This window comes from Cetorhinus maximus, chromosome 24, assembly GCF_964194155.1.
Source record: "Cetorhinus maximus chromosome 24, sCetMax3.hap1.1, whole genome shotgun sequence".
Classification (NCBI taxonomy): domain Eukaryota; kingdom Metazoa; phylum Chordata; class Chondrichthyes; order Lamniformes; family Cetorhinidae; genus Cetorhinus; species Cetorhinus maximus.
Genome location: NC_135902.1, coordinates 54,780,896 through 54,794,351, shown reverse-complemented (window position 1 = coordinate 54,794,351; position 13,456 = coordinate 54,780,896). Strand labels below are relative to the sequence as shown.

General features: G+C 47.4%; 1 protein-coding gene across 1 annotated transcript in view; it reads right to left on the bottom strand.

Moving 5' to 3' along the window:
• LOC144667632 (ras-interacting protein 1-like) overlaps window positions 1-13,456 on the bottom strand; it is a 104,781-nt gene that overhangs the window by 36,000 nt on the left and 55,325 nt on the right. The window contains exon 13 of the mRNA XM_078529107.1: window positions 3,399-4,362. Coding sequence (XP_078385233.1) covers window positions 3,399-4,362 — 964 coding nt within the window. The remainder of the gene's footprint in view (window positions 1-3,398; window positions 4,363-13,456) is intronic.

The window sequence follows — 13,456 nt, the reverse complement described above, 5'->3', positions numbered from 1 at the left end:
CTGTATCTAACCCCGTGCTGTACCTGTCCTGGGAGGGTTTGGTGAAGACAGTGTAGAGGGAGCTTTACTCTGTATCTAACCCCGTGCTGTACCTGTCCTGGGAGTGTTTGATGGGGACAGTGTAGAGGGAGCTTTACTCTGTTTCTAACCCCGTGCTGTACCTGCCCTAGGAGTGTTTGATGGGGACAGTGTAGAGGGAGCTTTACTCTGTATCTAACCCCGTGCTGTACCTGTCCTGGGAGTGTTTGATGGGGACAGTGTAGAGGGAGCTTTACTCTGTATCTAACCCCGTGCTGTACCTGTCCTGGGAGTGTTTGATGGGGATAGTGTAGAGGGAGCTTTACTCTGTATCTAACCCCATGCTGTACCTGTCCTGGGAGTGTTTGATGGGAACAGTGTAGAGGGAGCTTTACTCTGTATCTAACCCCGTGCTGTACCTGTCCTGGGTGTGTTTGATGGGGACGGTGTAGAGGGAGCTTTACTCTGTATCTAACCCTGTGCTGTACCTGTCCTGGGAGTGTTTGATGGGGACAGTGTAGAGGGAGCTTTACTCTGTATCTAACCCCGTGCTGTACCTGTCCTGGGAGTGTTTGATGGGGATAGTGTAGAGGGAGCTTTACTCTGTATCTAACCCTGTGCTGTACCTGCCCTGGGAGTGTTTGATGGGGACAGTGTAGAGGGAGCTTTACTCTGTATCTAACCCTGTGCTGTACCTGCCCTGGGAGTGTTTGATGGGGACGGTGTAGAGGGAGCTTTACTCTGTATCTAACCCCGTGCTGTACCTGCCCTGGGAGGGTTTGATGAAGACAGTGTAGAGGGAGCTTTACTCTGTATCTAACCCCGTGCTGTACCTGTCCTGGGAGGGTTTGATGAAGACAGTGTAGAGGGAGCTTTACTCTGTATCTAACCCCGTGCTGTACCTGCCCTGGAAGTGTTTGATGGGGACAGTGTAGAGGGAGCTTTACTCTGTATCTAACCCCGTGCTGTACCTGTCCTGGGAGGGTTTGATGGGGACAGTGTAGAGGGAGCTTTACTCTGTATCTAACCCCGTGCTGTACCTGCCCTGGGAGTGTTTGATGGGGACAGTGTAGAGGGAGCTTTACTCTGTATCTAACCCCGTGCTGTACCTGTCCTGGGAGTGTTTGATGGGGACAGTGTAGAGGGAGCTTTACTCTGTATCTAACCCCGTGCTGTACCTGTCCTGGGAGTGTTTGATGGGGATAGTATAGAGGGAGCTTTACTCTGTATCTAACCCCGTGCTGTACCTGTCCTGGGAGTGTTTGATGGGGACAGTGTAGAGGGAGCTTTACTCTGTATCTAACCCCGTGCTGTACCTGCCCTGGGAGTGTTTGATGGGGACAGTGTAGAGGGAGCTTTACTCTGTATCTAACCCCGTGCTGTACCTGTCCTGGGAGTGTTTGATGGGGACAGTGTAGAGGGAGCTTTACTCTGTATCTAACCCCGTGCTGTACCTGTCCTGGGAGTGTTTGATGGGGATAGTGTAGAGGGAGCTTTACTCTGTATCTAACCCCGTGCTGTACCTGTCCTGGGAGTGTTTGATAGGGACAGTGTAGAGGGAGCTTTACTCTGTATCTAACCCCATGCTGTACCTGTCCTGGGAGTGTTTGATGGGAACAGTGTAGAGGGAGCTTTACTCTGTATCTAACCCCGTGCTGTACCTGCCCTGGGAGTGTTTGATGGGGACAGTGTAGAGGGAGCTTTACTCTGTATCTAACCCCGTGCTGTACCTGTCCTGGGAGTGTTTGATGGGGACAGTGTAGAGGGAGCTTTACTCTGTATCTAACCCCTTGCTGTACCTGTCCTGGGAGTGTTTGATGGGGACAGTGTAGAGGGAGCTTTACTCTGTATCTAACCCCGTGCGGTACCTGCCCTGGGAGTGTTTGATGGGGACAGTGTAGAGGGAGTTTTACTCTGTATCTAACCCCGTGCTGTACCTGCCCTGGGAGTGTTTGATGGGGACAGTGTAGAAGGAGCTTTACTCTGTATCTAACCCCGTGCTGTACCTGCCCTGGGAGTGTTTGATGGGGACAGTGTAGAGGGAGTTTTACTCTGTATCTAACCCCGTGCTGTACCTGTCCTGGGAGTGTTTGATGGGGACAGTGTAGAAGGAGCTTTACTCTGTATCTAACCCTGTGCTGTACCTGCCCTGGGAGTGTTTGATGGGAACAGTGTAGAGGGAGCTTTACTCTGTATCTAACCCCGTGTTGTACCTGTTTTGGGAGTGTTTAATTCTGATGCAGTTTGCTTAAAATGATAGAATTATAGAGTGTTTACAGCTCTCTGCAAGAGCAACTCACCTAGTCCCTGCCTGGAATTTTTTTTGTTTCTGATAATTATTCAACTCTCTTTTGAAGGCCTTTATTGAATCTGCCTCTACCAAATGGGCAGTGTTGCATTCCCCTGCAAAAATGACCCTTGATGGACAGACAATTCATTAAAATGATTCAAATGATGGCAGAACTGAGAGATTATACCCATCAGGAAAGATTGAACAGGCTGGGGCTCCTTTCTCTGGTAAAGGGAAAGTTGAGGGATGACCTGATAGAAATCTATAAATTTATGAAAGGGTTCAATAGGGTAGATGTAGAGAAGATGTTTCCACTTATGGGTGAGACCAGAACTAGGGGGCTAGCAATATATGACAGTCACTAATAAATCCAACTGAGAATTCAGGAGAAACTTCTTTACCCAGAGAGTGGTGAGAATGTGGAACTCGCTCCCACAGGGAGTATCTGTGGTGAATAGCAAAGATACATTTGAGGGAAAACTGGATAAACACATGAGGGAGAAAGACAGACCCCGGAAGTACAAAATGCTTTAGTTTGACAGGCAATATGATCGGCGCAGGCTTGGAGGGCCGAAGGGCCTGTTCCTGTGCTGTACTTTTCTTTGTTCTTTGAATAGAAGGATATACTGATGGGATGAGATGAAGAAGAATGGGAGGAGGCTTGTGTGTGGGATAAACACCAGCATGGATCAGTTGGGCCAAATGGCCTGTGCTGTACATACTTTGTAATATTTTGCAAGAGGAAGGAAGAGATAAAACCAGGAGGAGGGAGTCAGAAATACACATATGAGAAAAGGAGAGACAAACATGAATAATACACAGAGAACAATAGAGAGAGAGAGATGGGGGGACATCAAGACTAGGACAGAGAAGGACAGAATGGGGGAAAGAAAGACAGATAAGAGATAGAGAACATGAAACTCAAACAAAAGTGTACAAAACAGATGGAGTCAGGAAAGGAAGGAAAGATACAAAGATCTTCCTCCAGTAATCTCTTACATTTTCTGTGCATTTCACTTCCTCACAATTGGGAGGATTTGTTTTCAAATTGTCCCTGGGATCAACAGCCAGTCTTGGCAAACAGTCTTACCTTCCGGACTGCTCCCATTAGATGGTTCAGGCCGGTCACCATTAACCATTCTCCTGCAGGCCAGCTCCATGGGATCACTCTCCCCCTCGGCCAGCTCCAATATCTGCGGTGTGTTTGGTGGGGTCAGTAGACAGGAGGGATCCAGAGCCAGCTTCTTCTGACTGATGTCCTGTTGCCCAGGGAGGCTGTTCTGGAGCTCAAGGCTCTTCAGCTTGTGTGCCAGCTCTGCCTGGCAGGATCGAAGGCTGCCCGGGGCATGGCCATGGAACAGTGAACGGTTCATTCGTAAGTATTTCCCTCCGTACACTGGATGAACCACTGAGCTGGAGGAGCGAGTGGTGTCCTGACTGGCATAGTGCCCTGAAACATCTGCAGAGCTGGTAGTCCTCACCCCTGCTCCTGCTCCAGCTCCTGGAACTGCTCCTGCTCCAGCTCCCGGAACTGCTTCAGCTCCCGGAACTGCTCTGGCTCCTGTTCCTGCTCCTGCTCCTGCTCCTGTTCCTGGAACTGCTCTGGCTCCTGTTCCTGGAACTGCTCCGGCTCCTGTTCCTGCTCCTGTTCCGGCTCCTGTTCCTGCTCCTGTTCCTGCTCCTGCTCCAGCTCCTGTTCCTGCTCCCGCTCCTGTTCCTGCTCCTGTTCCTGCTCCCGCTCCTGGAACAGCTCCTGCTCCTACTCCAGCTCCAGCTCCAGCTCCTGGAACAGCTCCTGCTCCCGCTCCAGCTACTGCTCCCGCTCCTGGAACTGCTCCTGCTCCTGCTCCTGTTCCTGCTCCTGCTCCAGCTCCTGCTCCTGTTCCTGCTCCCGCTCCTGGAACTGCTCCAGCTCCAGCTCCTGCTCCAGCTCCTGCTCCAGCTCCTGCTCCTGTTCCTGCTCCCGCTCCTGGAACTGCTCCAGCTCCAGCTCCAGCTCCTGCTCCTACTCCAGCTCCTGCTCCTGTTCCTGCTCCCGCTCCTGGAACTGCATTCTGAAACATAAGGGAAGAAGTTACAAAGAGAGTGCGAATTCATCAGTTAAATCTCAACTTTCTGCAACCTGTCCTCAGGATTGCTGCTTTGACCATTCAAGACCTGTACAACTGGGCAGAGTTTGCACAGCACAAGTTCCACCCATTTGTACACCTCAATCTGGGTTCTGCAAGGAATGTCAGGATCCCAATTTGCACGTGCAAGAGGTCTAATGCCCGGGTGCCCCGGATTCCTAAAAGTGGACAGCTTCTGATTGGGTGGTGGCTGTACTTGGGGAGATCTGGTGTGGATCCTGTGACCAAAAACTCACCTCATACCCCACCCACCGGATCCATTGATTTATCCCCACAGAATGGACATGACAGTGTTGAATTTCTCCCCCCTCAGAATAGTACTTGAACTGCAATCAGTTGTCCCGATATAAACCAAGCCAGGGCTGGAATCAAAGGTCTCTGCATCGTATGGTTCAGCTCCTCACTGGTAATTGATTTATTGCTACAAGGCGTCATTGAGGAATTTGATAAAATGAGAAAGAAAGGAGTTCATAACCCTCAGTCTCAGCCACTGAATTCTCTGGTGCGGTGTGACCCACTTAATCGGAAAGGGAAATGAAAAAAGCCCACACAATGAATGGGTCAACTTCACCAATTATCTCTCTGACTGCATCCCAATCCAAAGTGATGACACATAGGAAATGTTTTGTATGAGATTTTAAAAAGGTTTGGAATGTAGCACTCTGAAAAAGGCAAGGTTTAGCTCTCTCTCTCTCTCCTCTCTGTCTCACTGTCCCTCTGCCTGCCTCTCCCCCTCTCTGCCTCACTCTCTGTGTCTCTCACTCTCACTCTCTGTGTCTCTCTGTCTCGCGGGTTAATCCCACCACTGTTTCTGTTTCCATTCTTCCTTTGTTACAACAATGGCTACAATTTATTAAACTGCAAAGTGCTTTCGGACATCCTATGGTTCTGAAAGATGCTATAGAAATGCAAGTCTTTCTCAAAATCAGGCCCCAGTGAGATCGCGGGCAGCTCAGGGTCTGGTTGACTGGAGGTCAGTCTGCTCACTACTCCCTTGAGCCAATCCATCAAATCAGCAGGTGATAAAATGCCGGATTGTCCATTGTTGTCTTTCGGAATGAATGCCAAATGAATTAATGTCTTTGTGCCAACCTATTCCAACTGTTAAACCACAGCCAATGAGGAGAGAGAGAAACCTCTACATCACATTTTCTATTCTAGTTAACCCTGTCACTCTTATTGATACAACCACATTCAGTATTTATAAACCACCCTGTCCTTCTAACACTCTCCCTCCTCCCTACACCTTCATCATGTTGAACCCAAGGATGTAAAGCATGGTGAGATTTTACCCCTTGTTCAGACCCCAGGAATATTCAGTTGCCATTCTAAACTATTCATTTTCCACAGTTCCAACTTTGAGGCTTTTCTCTGGTGGAACAGGCAAACTGGAATGGGTAGGGGGTGCACAAGCCAGGAAGGCACTGTGGGATTTCCAAGCACAGCCAAAGCCTACAGTAGTTGTCATTCCAATCTGTTTCATCAGGGATTTGACACCGAGCCACAAAAGGAGATATTAGGACAAGTGACGAAAAGCTCAGTCGAAGAAGTAGGTGTTAAGGAGCATCTTAGGAGGATAGAGAGGTCAAGAGGTTTAGGGAGGGAATTGCAGAGCTTAGGCCCGGTCAGCTGAAGGCACGGCCACCAATGGTGGAATGATGAAAAGTCGGGGATGTGGAAGAGACCAGAATTAGATGAGTTGTAAGCTGAAGATTACAGCGATAGGAGAAAGGCCGTGGGGGGATCTGAAAATAAGAATGAGAATTTTAAAATTGAGGTGCTGCTGGACTCGGAGACAATGGAGGGAGTGAGGACAGTGGGTGATAGGGGAATGGGACTTGGTGCAAATTAGGATACAGGGGGTAGCGTTTTGGATGAGGTGAAGTTGTAAGGTGGGAGACCAGCCAGGAGAGCATTGGAATAATCAAGTCTAGAGGTGACAAGGGTGCGGATGAGGGTTTTAGCAGGAGATGAGCTGAGGCAGGAGTGATGTTCCGGGGGTGCTGCTAATCTGTACGGCCGTTTTGTTCACATATCTTTTCTTCAACCATCTTTAAATGTTGACACTGTCTCTGTTTCAATCACATAAGAACTAGGAGCAGGAGTAGGCTATTCAGCCCCTCGAATCTTCTCCATTCAATAGGATCATGGTTGATCTGATTGTGGCCTTGACTCCATTTTCCTGTCTCCCCCCACCCCCTCTCCATAACCCTCGACTCCCTTATCAATCAAAAATCTGACAAACTCAGCCTTGAATATATTCAAATACCCAGCCTCCACTGCTCGCCAAGGATGAGAATTCCTAACACTGACGATCCACTGAGAGAAGAAATTCCTCCTGATCTCCATCTTAATTGGGAGACCCCTTATTCTGAAATTGTGTCCCCTAGTTCTAGATTCTCTCACAAGGGAAAACATCTTCTTAGCATCTACCCTGTCAAGCCCCCTCAGAATCTTATATGTTTCTATAGGATCACCTCTCATTTTTCTAAGCTCCAATGAGTATAGGCCCAACTTCTTCTCACAAGACAATCCCCTTCATCCCAGGAATCAGTCTAGTGAACGTCCTCTGAACAGCTTCCAATGCAAGTGTATCCCTCCCTAAGTAAGGAGACCAAAACTGTACACACAACTCTCAGTGCGGTCTCACCAACAACCTGTACAATTGGAGCAAGACTTCCTTACTTTTATACTTATCCCCTTAATCCCCAGATCTCACTGTACTGCAGCATTCTGCAATCTCTCCATTTAAATAATATTCTGTTTTTCTATTCTTCCTGCCAAAGTGAACAATCTCACATTTTCTCACATTATATTCCATCTGCCAGATTTTTGCCCACTCACTGAACCTGTCTATATCTCTATCAAAGAAAGACTCTTTGTATTTGTCTCACAACTTGCTTTCCTATCGATCTTCGTATCGTCAGAAAATTTGGCTACAATACAGTAGGTCCCTTCATCCAAGTCATTAAAATAAATTGTAAATAGTTGAGGCCCCAGTACTGATCCCTGCATCACTCCACTAGTTACAGTTTGCCAAACTGAAAATGAGCCATTTATCCTGATACTCTAAGAAAAAAGCAAAATACTGCGGGTACTGGAAATCTGAAACAAAAACAGAAAATGCTGGAAAAACTCAGCAGGTCTGACAGCGTCTGTGGAGAGAGAAACAGAGTTAACCTTTCCAGTCATACAGCCCTGCTGAGTTTTTCCAGCATTTTCTGTTCTTATTTCAGATTTCCAGCATCTGCAGTATTTTGGTTTTTACCATAAGCTCTTACCTTGTGTCGCAGCCTTTTATGTAGCACCTTATTGAATTTTATAGGGATAGGAGAGATCGGAAAACAAGAATGAGAATTTTAAAATTGAGGTGTCACTGAACTGGGAAGCAATGTAGGAAGTGAGGACAGTGGGTGATAGGGGAATGGAACTTGGTGCAAATTAGGATACAGGGAGCAGCGTTTTGGAAGGGCTGATGTTATAAGATGGGAGACCATTTTTGAAATCCAAGTACATCACAGGCAGAATTTTACATTCCCCCGATGGCAGGTTTGTAGGTGGGGGGGGGTGACTGTAAAAGTTCTTGGAGGGCCTTCCCACTGGGCTCCTGCCCACTCCAACCTCACCACAATTTTACACTTGGGTGGGTGAAGCCTAGTCCGGCACATCCTTTCCTCAATTAAAGCTCTTAAGTGGCCAATTATTGACCATTAAGCCTCAATTTTCAGGCTGGAGGGAGGAGTTCAGGGGCAGGGCAGGGGGAAGCCTGAAAACTAAGCGTGTAGGCCTTGGGTGGGAAGGGATGGGGTCACCTCCATCAGCAGCCCCCTTTTAACATTGGGCGCCCCTCCAGAAGGTCCAGCCCCTGTAGATCCTCCCTCCCCACCCCCAGACTCTCTACCAAAAAACCCTTACACCACTCTGCCAACTCCCCTGAGCCTCACCTCTCCTTCCTGCCCTGAGAAACCCCCCCCTCCACACTTAACTGGTCCTGGGCTCTGGGAACTTAGACTCTGGGGACTGCATGCAGTCCCAGTCTGTCCACTGCAGCTGCAGGGACTAGAGAGCTGCTGGCCATGCACATTGGCCGGCTGCTCTCTGAAGCAGGAATTCGTCCCGGGTGAAGGGGCAGAAATCTCGTCTCTGGCTAATTAACATGAAATGGCTGCAGGACAGGCAATAAGGACAGCAATGTGTTCTCCGTCGACACTTCGGATGGCGGGAAAGGAAACTCCACCATCCTAAAACTCCTGTCCCACATCTACTGGTTCTCCTTTATCCACCCTGCTTGTTACTAATTTAATTGTGCATTTCACAGCCTCACAACAAAATCTTGCTCCTGCTCTTTGTTCCTTACACAGCAGCTTGTTCCGAATCTCAAATCACAGGGCGTTTTCATTTACCCGGTACTTCTGTTCACTCAGGAATGCTCAACCAGTTTCAGTGAAATTAACCTGGCCTGTTGCTCTAAGAATGGACCTCCCACTAACCCTGCGTTCATTATTTTCAAAGCACATTGGTCATCCTGTATGAATGACTCTCCATCAAGTGGCTCCTGGCCACTGGTTTAAGAAATTCTGACCAACACAATCGATATGTTCACCAATCTGTACTCACAGTCTCCCCTGTAAATCCACTACTACATTATCATTCTTAGATTCTAACCCTCTTTACATAAAACCCTGGATTGAGTGTATTTTCTTTACGTTTTATTCACTTGAGGTGCTGCTTCTAACATTTTGTGAATCCAAAGCCCCAAATCCCTCCAGTTTCCACCATTGCCAAGGGTCCGAACATTGCCCACACTGTGTCCAGATGCCCCCTCAAGCTGCAGCTGAGTTATCTTTTCAACACACATGTTCAGCTTTTTCCAATATTGCTGGTAATCTTTAAAAAAAAAACTATGTTTTTGGCCCACCCCAGTAAAGAAGTACTGAGTACTTTGTGTACCCATCTGTGGAACACAAAGTCAATGAAGTTAAGATTTAAGTGTACAAGGGTTCAAATCCAACCCAGACTCCTTTTAACCTGCAATGGTCCCAAATGAAATGAATCTCGGTACATGGCCTAGTGGGCCCAGGCACAAACTGACATTCGAGAACATCTCTTCATCACCTGAGCAATAATCTGGCAGAGAGGGAGGCTGTCTGTTACAGAACTGCCCTTTTACAGAACCTGCCCTATTATAGACTGAGACTGAGGGAGAAGAGGAGTCCCACAGATGAGGGCATAGGAAAAATTTGACTTGGAAATGGCATTTTGAGTTCAGCAGTGAGCAGAGAACTCCTGAGGAGGAGGGTCCATGTGGGCAGTACTTGATAGCCCTGGAATTCTGGGCTTTGGAAGTCAGCAGACTGTGGGAAGAATAGAAGACTAAGCCTCAGTGACTCTGTACAGTGACACAGTGAGGAGTGATCCTCAGTGACTCTGTACAGTGACTCAGTGAGGAGTGATCCTCAGTGACTCTGTACAGTGACACAGTGAGGAGTGATCCTCAGTGACTCTGTACAGTGACACAGTGAGGAGTGATCCTCAGTGACTCTGTACAGTGACTCAGTGAGGAGTGATCCTCAGTGACTCTGTACAGTGACACAGTGAGGAGTGATCCTCAGTGTCTCTGTACAGTGACTCAGTGAGGAGTGATCCTCAGTGACTCTGTACAGTGACTCAGTGAGTGATCCTCAGTGTCTCTGTACAGTGACACAGTGAGTGATCCTCAGTGACTCTGTAGAGTGACACAGTGAGTGATCCTCAGTGACTCTGTACAGTGACACAGTGAGTGATCCTCAGTGACTCTGTACAGTGACTCAGTGAGGAGTGATCCTCAGTGACTCTGTACAGTGACACAGTGAGGAGTGATCCTCAGTGACTCTGTACAGTGACACAGTGAGGAGTGATCCTCAGTGTCTCTGTACAGTGACTCAGTGAGGAGTGATCCTCAGTGACTCTGTACAGTGACTCAGTGAGTGATCCTCAGTGTCTCTGTACAGTGACACAGTGAGTGATCCTCAGTGACTCTGTACAGTGACAGTGAGGAGTGATCCTCAGTGACTCTGTACAGTGACACAGTGAGTGATCCTCAGTGACTCTGTACAGTGACACAGTGAGGAGTGATCCTCAGTGACTCTGTACAGTGACACAGTGAGGAGTGATCCTCAGTGACTCTGTACAGTGACACAGTGAGTGATCCTCAGTGACTCTGTACAGTGACACAGTGAGGAGCGATCCTCAGTGACTCTGTACAGTGACAGTGAGGAGTGATCCTCAGTGACTCTGTACAGTGACACAGTGAGTGATCCTCAGTGACTCTGTACAGTGACACAGTGAGTGATCCTCAGTGACTCTGTACAGTGACACAGTGAGGAGTGATCCTCAGTGACTCTGTACAGTGACACAGTGAGTGATCCTCAGTGACTCTGTACAGTGACACAGTGAGGAGTGATCCTCAGTGACTCTGTACAGTGACACATTGAGGAGTGATCCTCAGTGACTCTGTACAGTGACACAGTGAGGAGTGATCCTCAGTGACTCTGTAGAGTGACACAGTGAGGAGTGATCCTCAGTGACTCTGTACAGTGACACAGTGAGTGATCCTCAGTGACTCTGTACAGTGACACAGTGAGTGATCCTCAGTGACTCTATACAGTGAGTGAGTGATCCTCAGTGACTCTGTACAGTGACACAGTGAGTGATCCTCAGTGACTCTGTACAGTGACACAGTGAGGAGTGATCCTCAGTGACTCTGTACAGTGACACAGTGAGTGATCCTCAGTGACTCTGTAGAGTGACACAGTGAGTGATCCTCAGTGACTCTGTACAGTGACACAGTGAGTGATCCTCAGTGACTCTGTAGAGTGACACAGTGAGTGATCCTCAGTGACTCTGTACAGTGACACAGTGAGTGATCCTCAGTGACTCTGTACAGTGACACAGTGAGTGATCCTCAGTGACTCTGTACAGTGACACAGTGAGGAGTGATCCTCAGTGACTCTGTACAGTGACACAGTGAGTGATCCTCAGTGACTCTGTACAGTGACACAGTGAGGAGTGATCCTCAGTGACTCTGCACAGTGACACAGTGAGTGATCCTCAGTGACTCTGTACAGTGACACAGTGAGTGATCCTCAGTGACTCTGTACAGTGACACAGTGAGTGATCCTCAGTGACTCTGTACAGTGACACAGTGAGTGATCCTCAGTGACTCTGTACAGTGACACAGTGAGTGACCTGTTCAATTAACACCATCCTGTCCTGTGACACATTGAGCAGTGTGGGTGAATTCAATGGGGATTTTATTTGTCCCCCGTAACTTTGGGAACTCTGGGAAAAACTATGTAAATGGTCACAGCAGAGCACCAGTAAGGTATGGGGGGAAAATTGCCTGGAAAGTTGACCCTGGTGTGACTCACTATTCAAGGGTTAACGACTGCCTTGTTGCATAGGGCCTCAGTCAGGACAGGTAAACGTTAATCAGGGCCTGTTATTGCTGTGCCTTCCGGGTATTAGACCACAAAATGCAATGCCAGTGTTGTATGATGGATATTTATACAGCTTGGTCTTGCCAAAAATCAGGAAAAGCAATATGCAAATAATGTCCTGTCTAACATTGGATCTCTGGCTCACCCCAGGTGCTATGGAGTTTATGTATCACACAACAAAGATTCACAGCGGCACAGAGAGGAAACATATGGCACTGACTCCATCTCCGCTAACACATTCAACCATTAATAGAAAAATTATGAAATATTACTGAAATTTGCGAGAAGAGAAAATAGTGGAAATTGTGAGAATTTGTGGGAAATTTGTGAGAAAATAAAACAGCATGGAAATCTCACTGTCGAAATCAATTATCATTTTATTGTTATTAATGTGAAGATGGGGAATATGCAGATGTGGAATCAGATGATGAGCATAAGGAGATATAAAGACATGTGACACATTGAGAAACCCATTCTGAGGTTAAGTAAAATGAGCTGCAGAAAGGGCAGTGTGAGCAGATTCAACATTAACACTCAAAAGGGGATTAGATACCTGTAAATACTTGAAACGTAAAATTTTCAGGGCTCTGGGAAAGAGTAGGGTGGTGGAATTAATAGGATTAGCTGTTTCAAACAGCCAGTACAGGCACAATGGGCTGAATAGGCTCTTTTTGTTCTGTATCATTCGAAGATCGTAGAGTGTGCTGTGTCCCTTGTGGAAATCTCACCTCATCTGGTGACACACACAATCACAGAATTGTTATGGTGCAAGAGGCCATTCGGCCCATCAATTCTGCACTGGCTCTCTAAATGAGCATTATGACTTAGTGTCATTCTCCTGCCTTTTCCCCATATCTTTGCACATTGTTTCTATTCAAATAATCATCTAATGACCTCAAGTGCTTATATTGAACCTGCCTCCACCACACTTCCAGGTGTGCATTCCAGACTTGAACCACTTGGCGTGTGAAAAAGTTTTTTTCTCACATCACATTTGCTTCTTTTGCAATTCACTAAAGCTGTGCCCTCTCGTTTATGATTCTTTTATGAGTGGGAACAGTTTCTCCCTATCTACTCTATCCAGCCCCTTCATGATTTTGAACACCTCTATCAGATCTCCTCTTAGCCTTCTCCTCTTCAAGGAGAACAGTCCCAATCTCTCCAATCTACAAGACCATAAGACGTAGGAGCAGAAGTAGGCCATTCAGCCCATAGGGTCTGCTCTGCCATTCAATGAGATCATGGCTGATCTGATAATCCTCAACTCCACTTTCCTGCCTTTTCCCCATAACCCTTGATTCCCTTACTAATTAAAAATCTGTCTCTCTCAGCCTTAAATATACTTAACGACCCAGCCTCTACATCCCCCTGCGGTAAAGAATTCCACAGATTAACAACCCTCTGGGAGAAGAAATTTCTCCTCATCTGTTTTAAGTGGGCGCCCCCTTACTCTGAGATTATGCTGTCTGGTCCTAGACTCTCCCACAAAGGGAAACAACCTCTCAGCATCTACCCTATCAAGCCCCCTAAGAATTTTATAT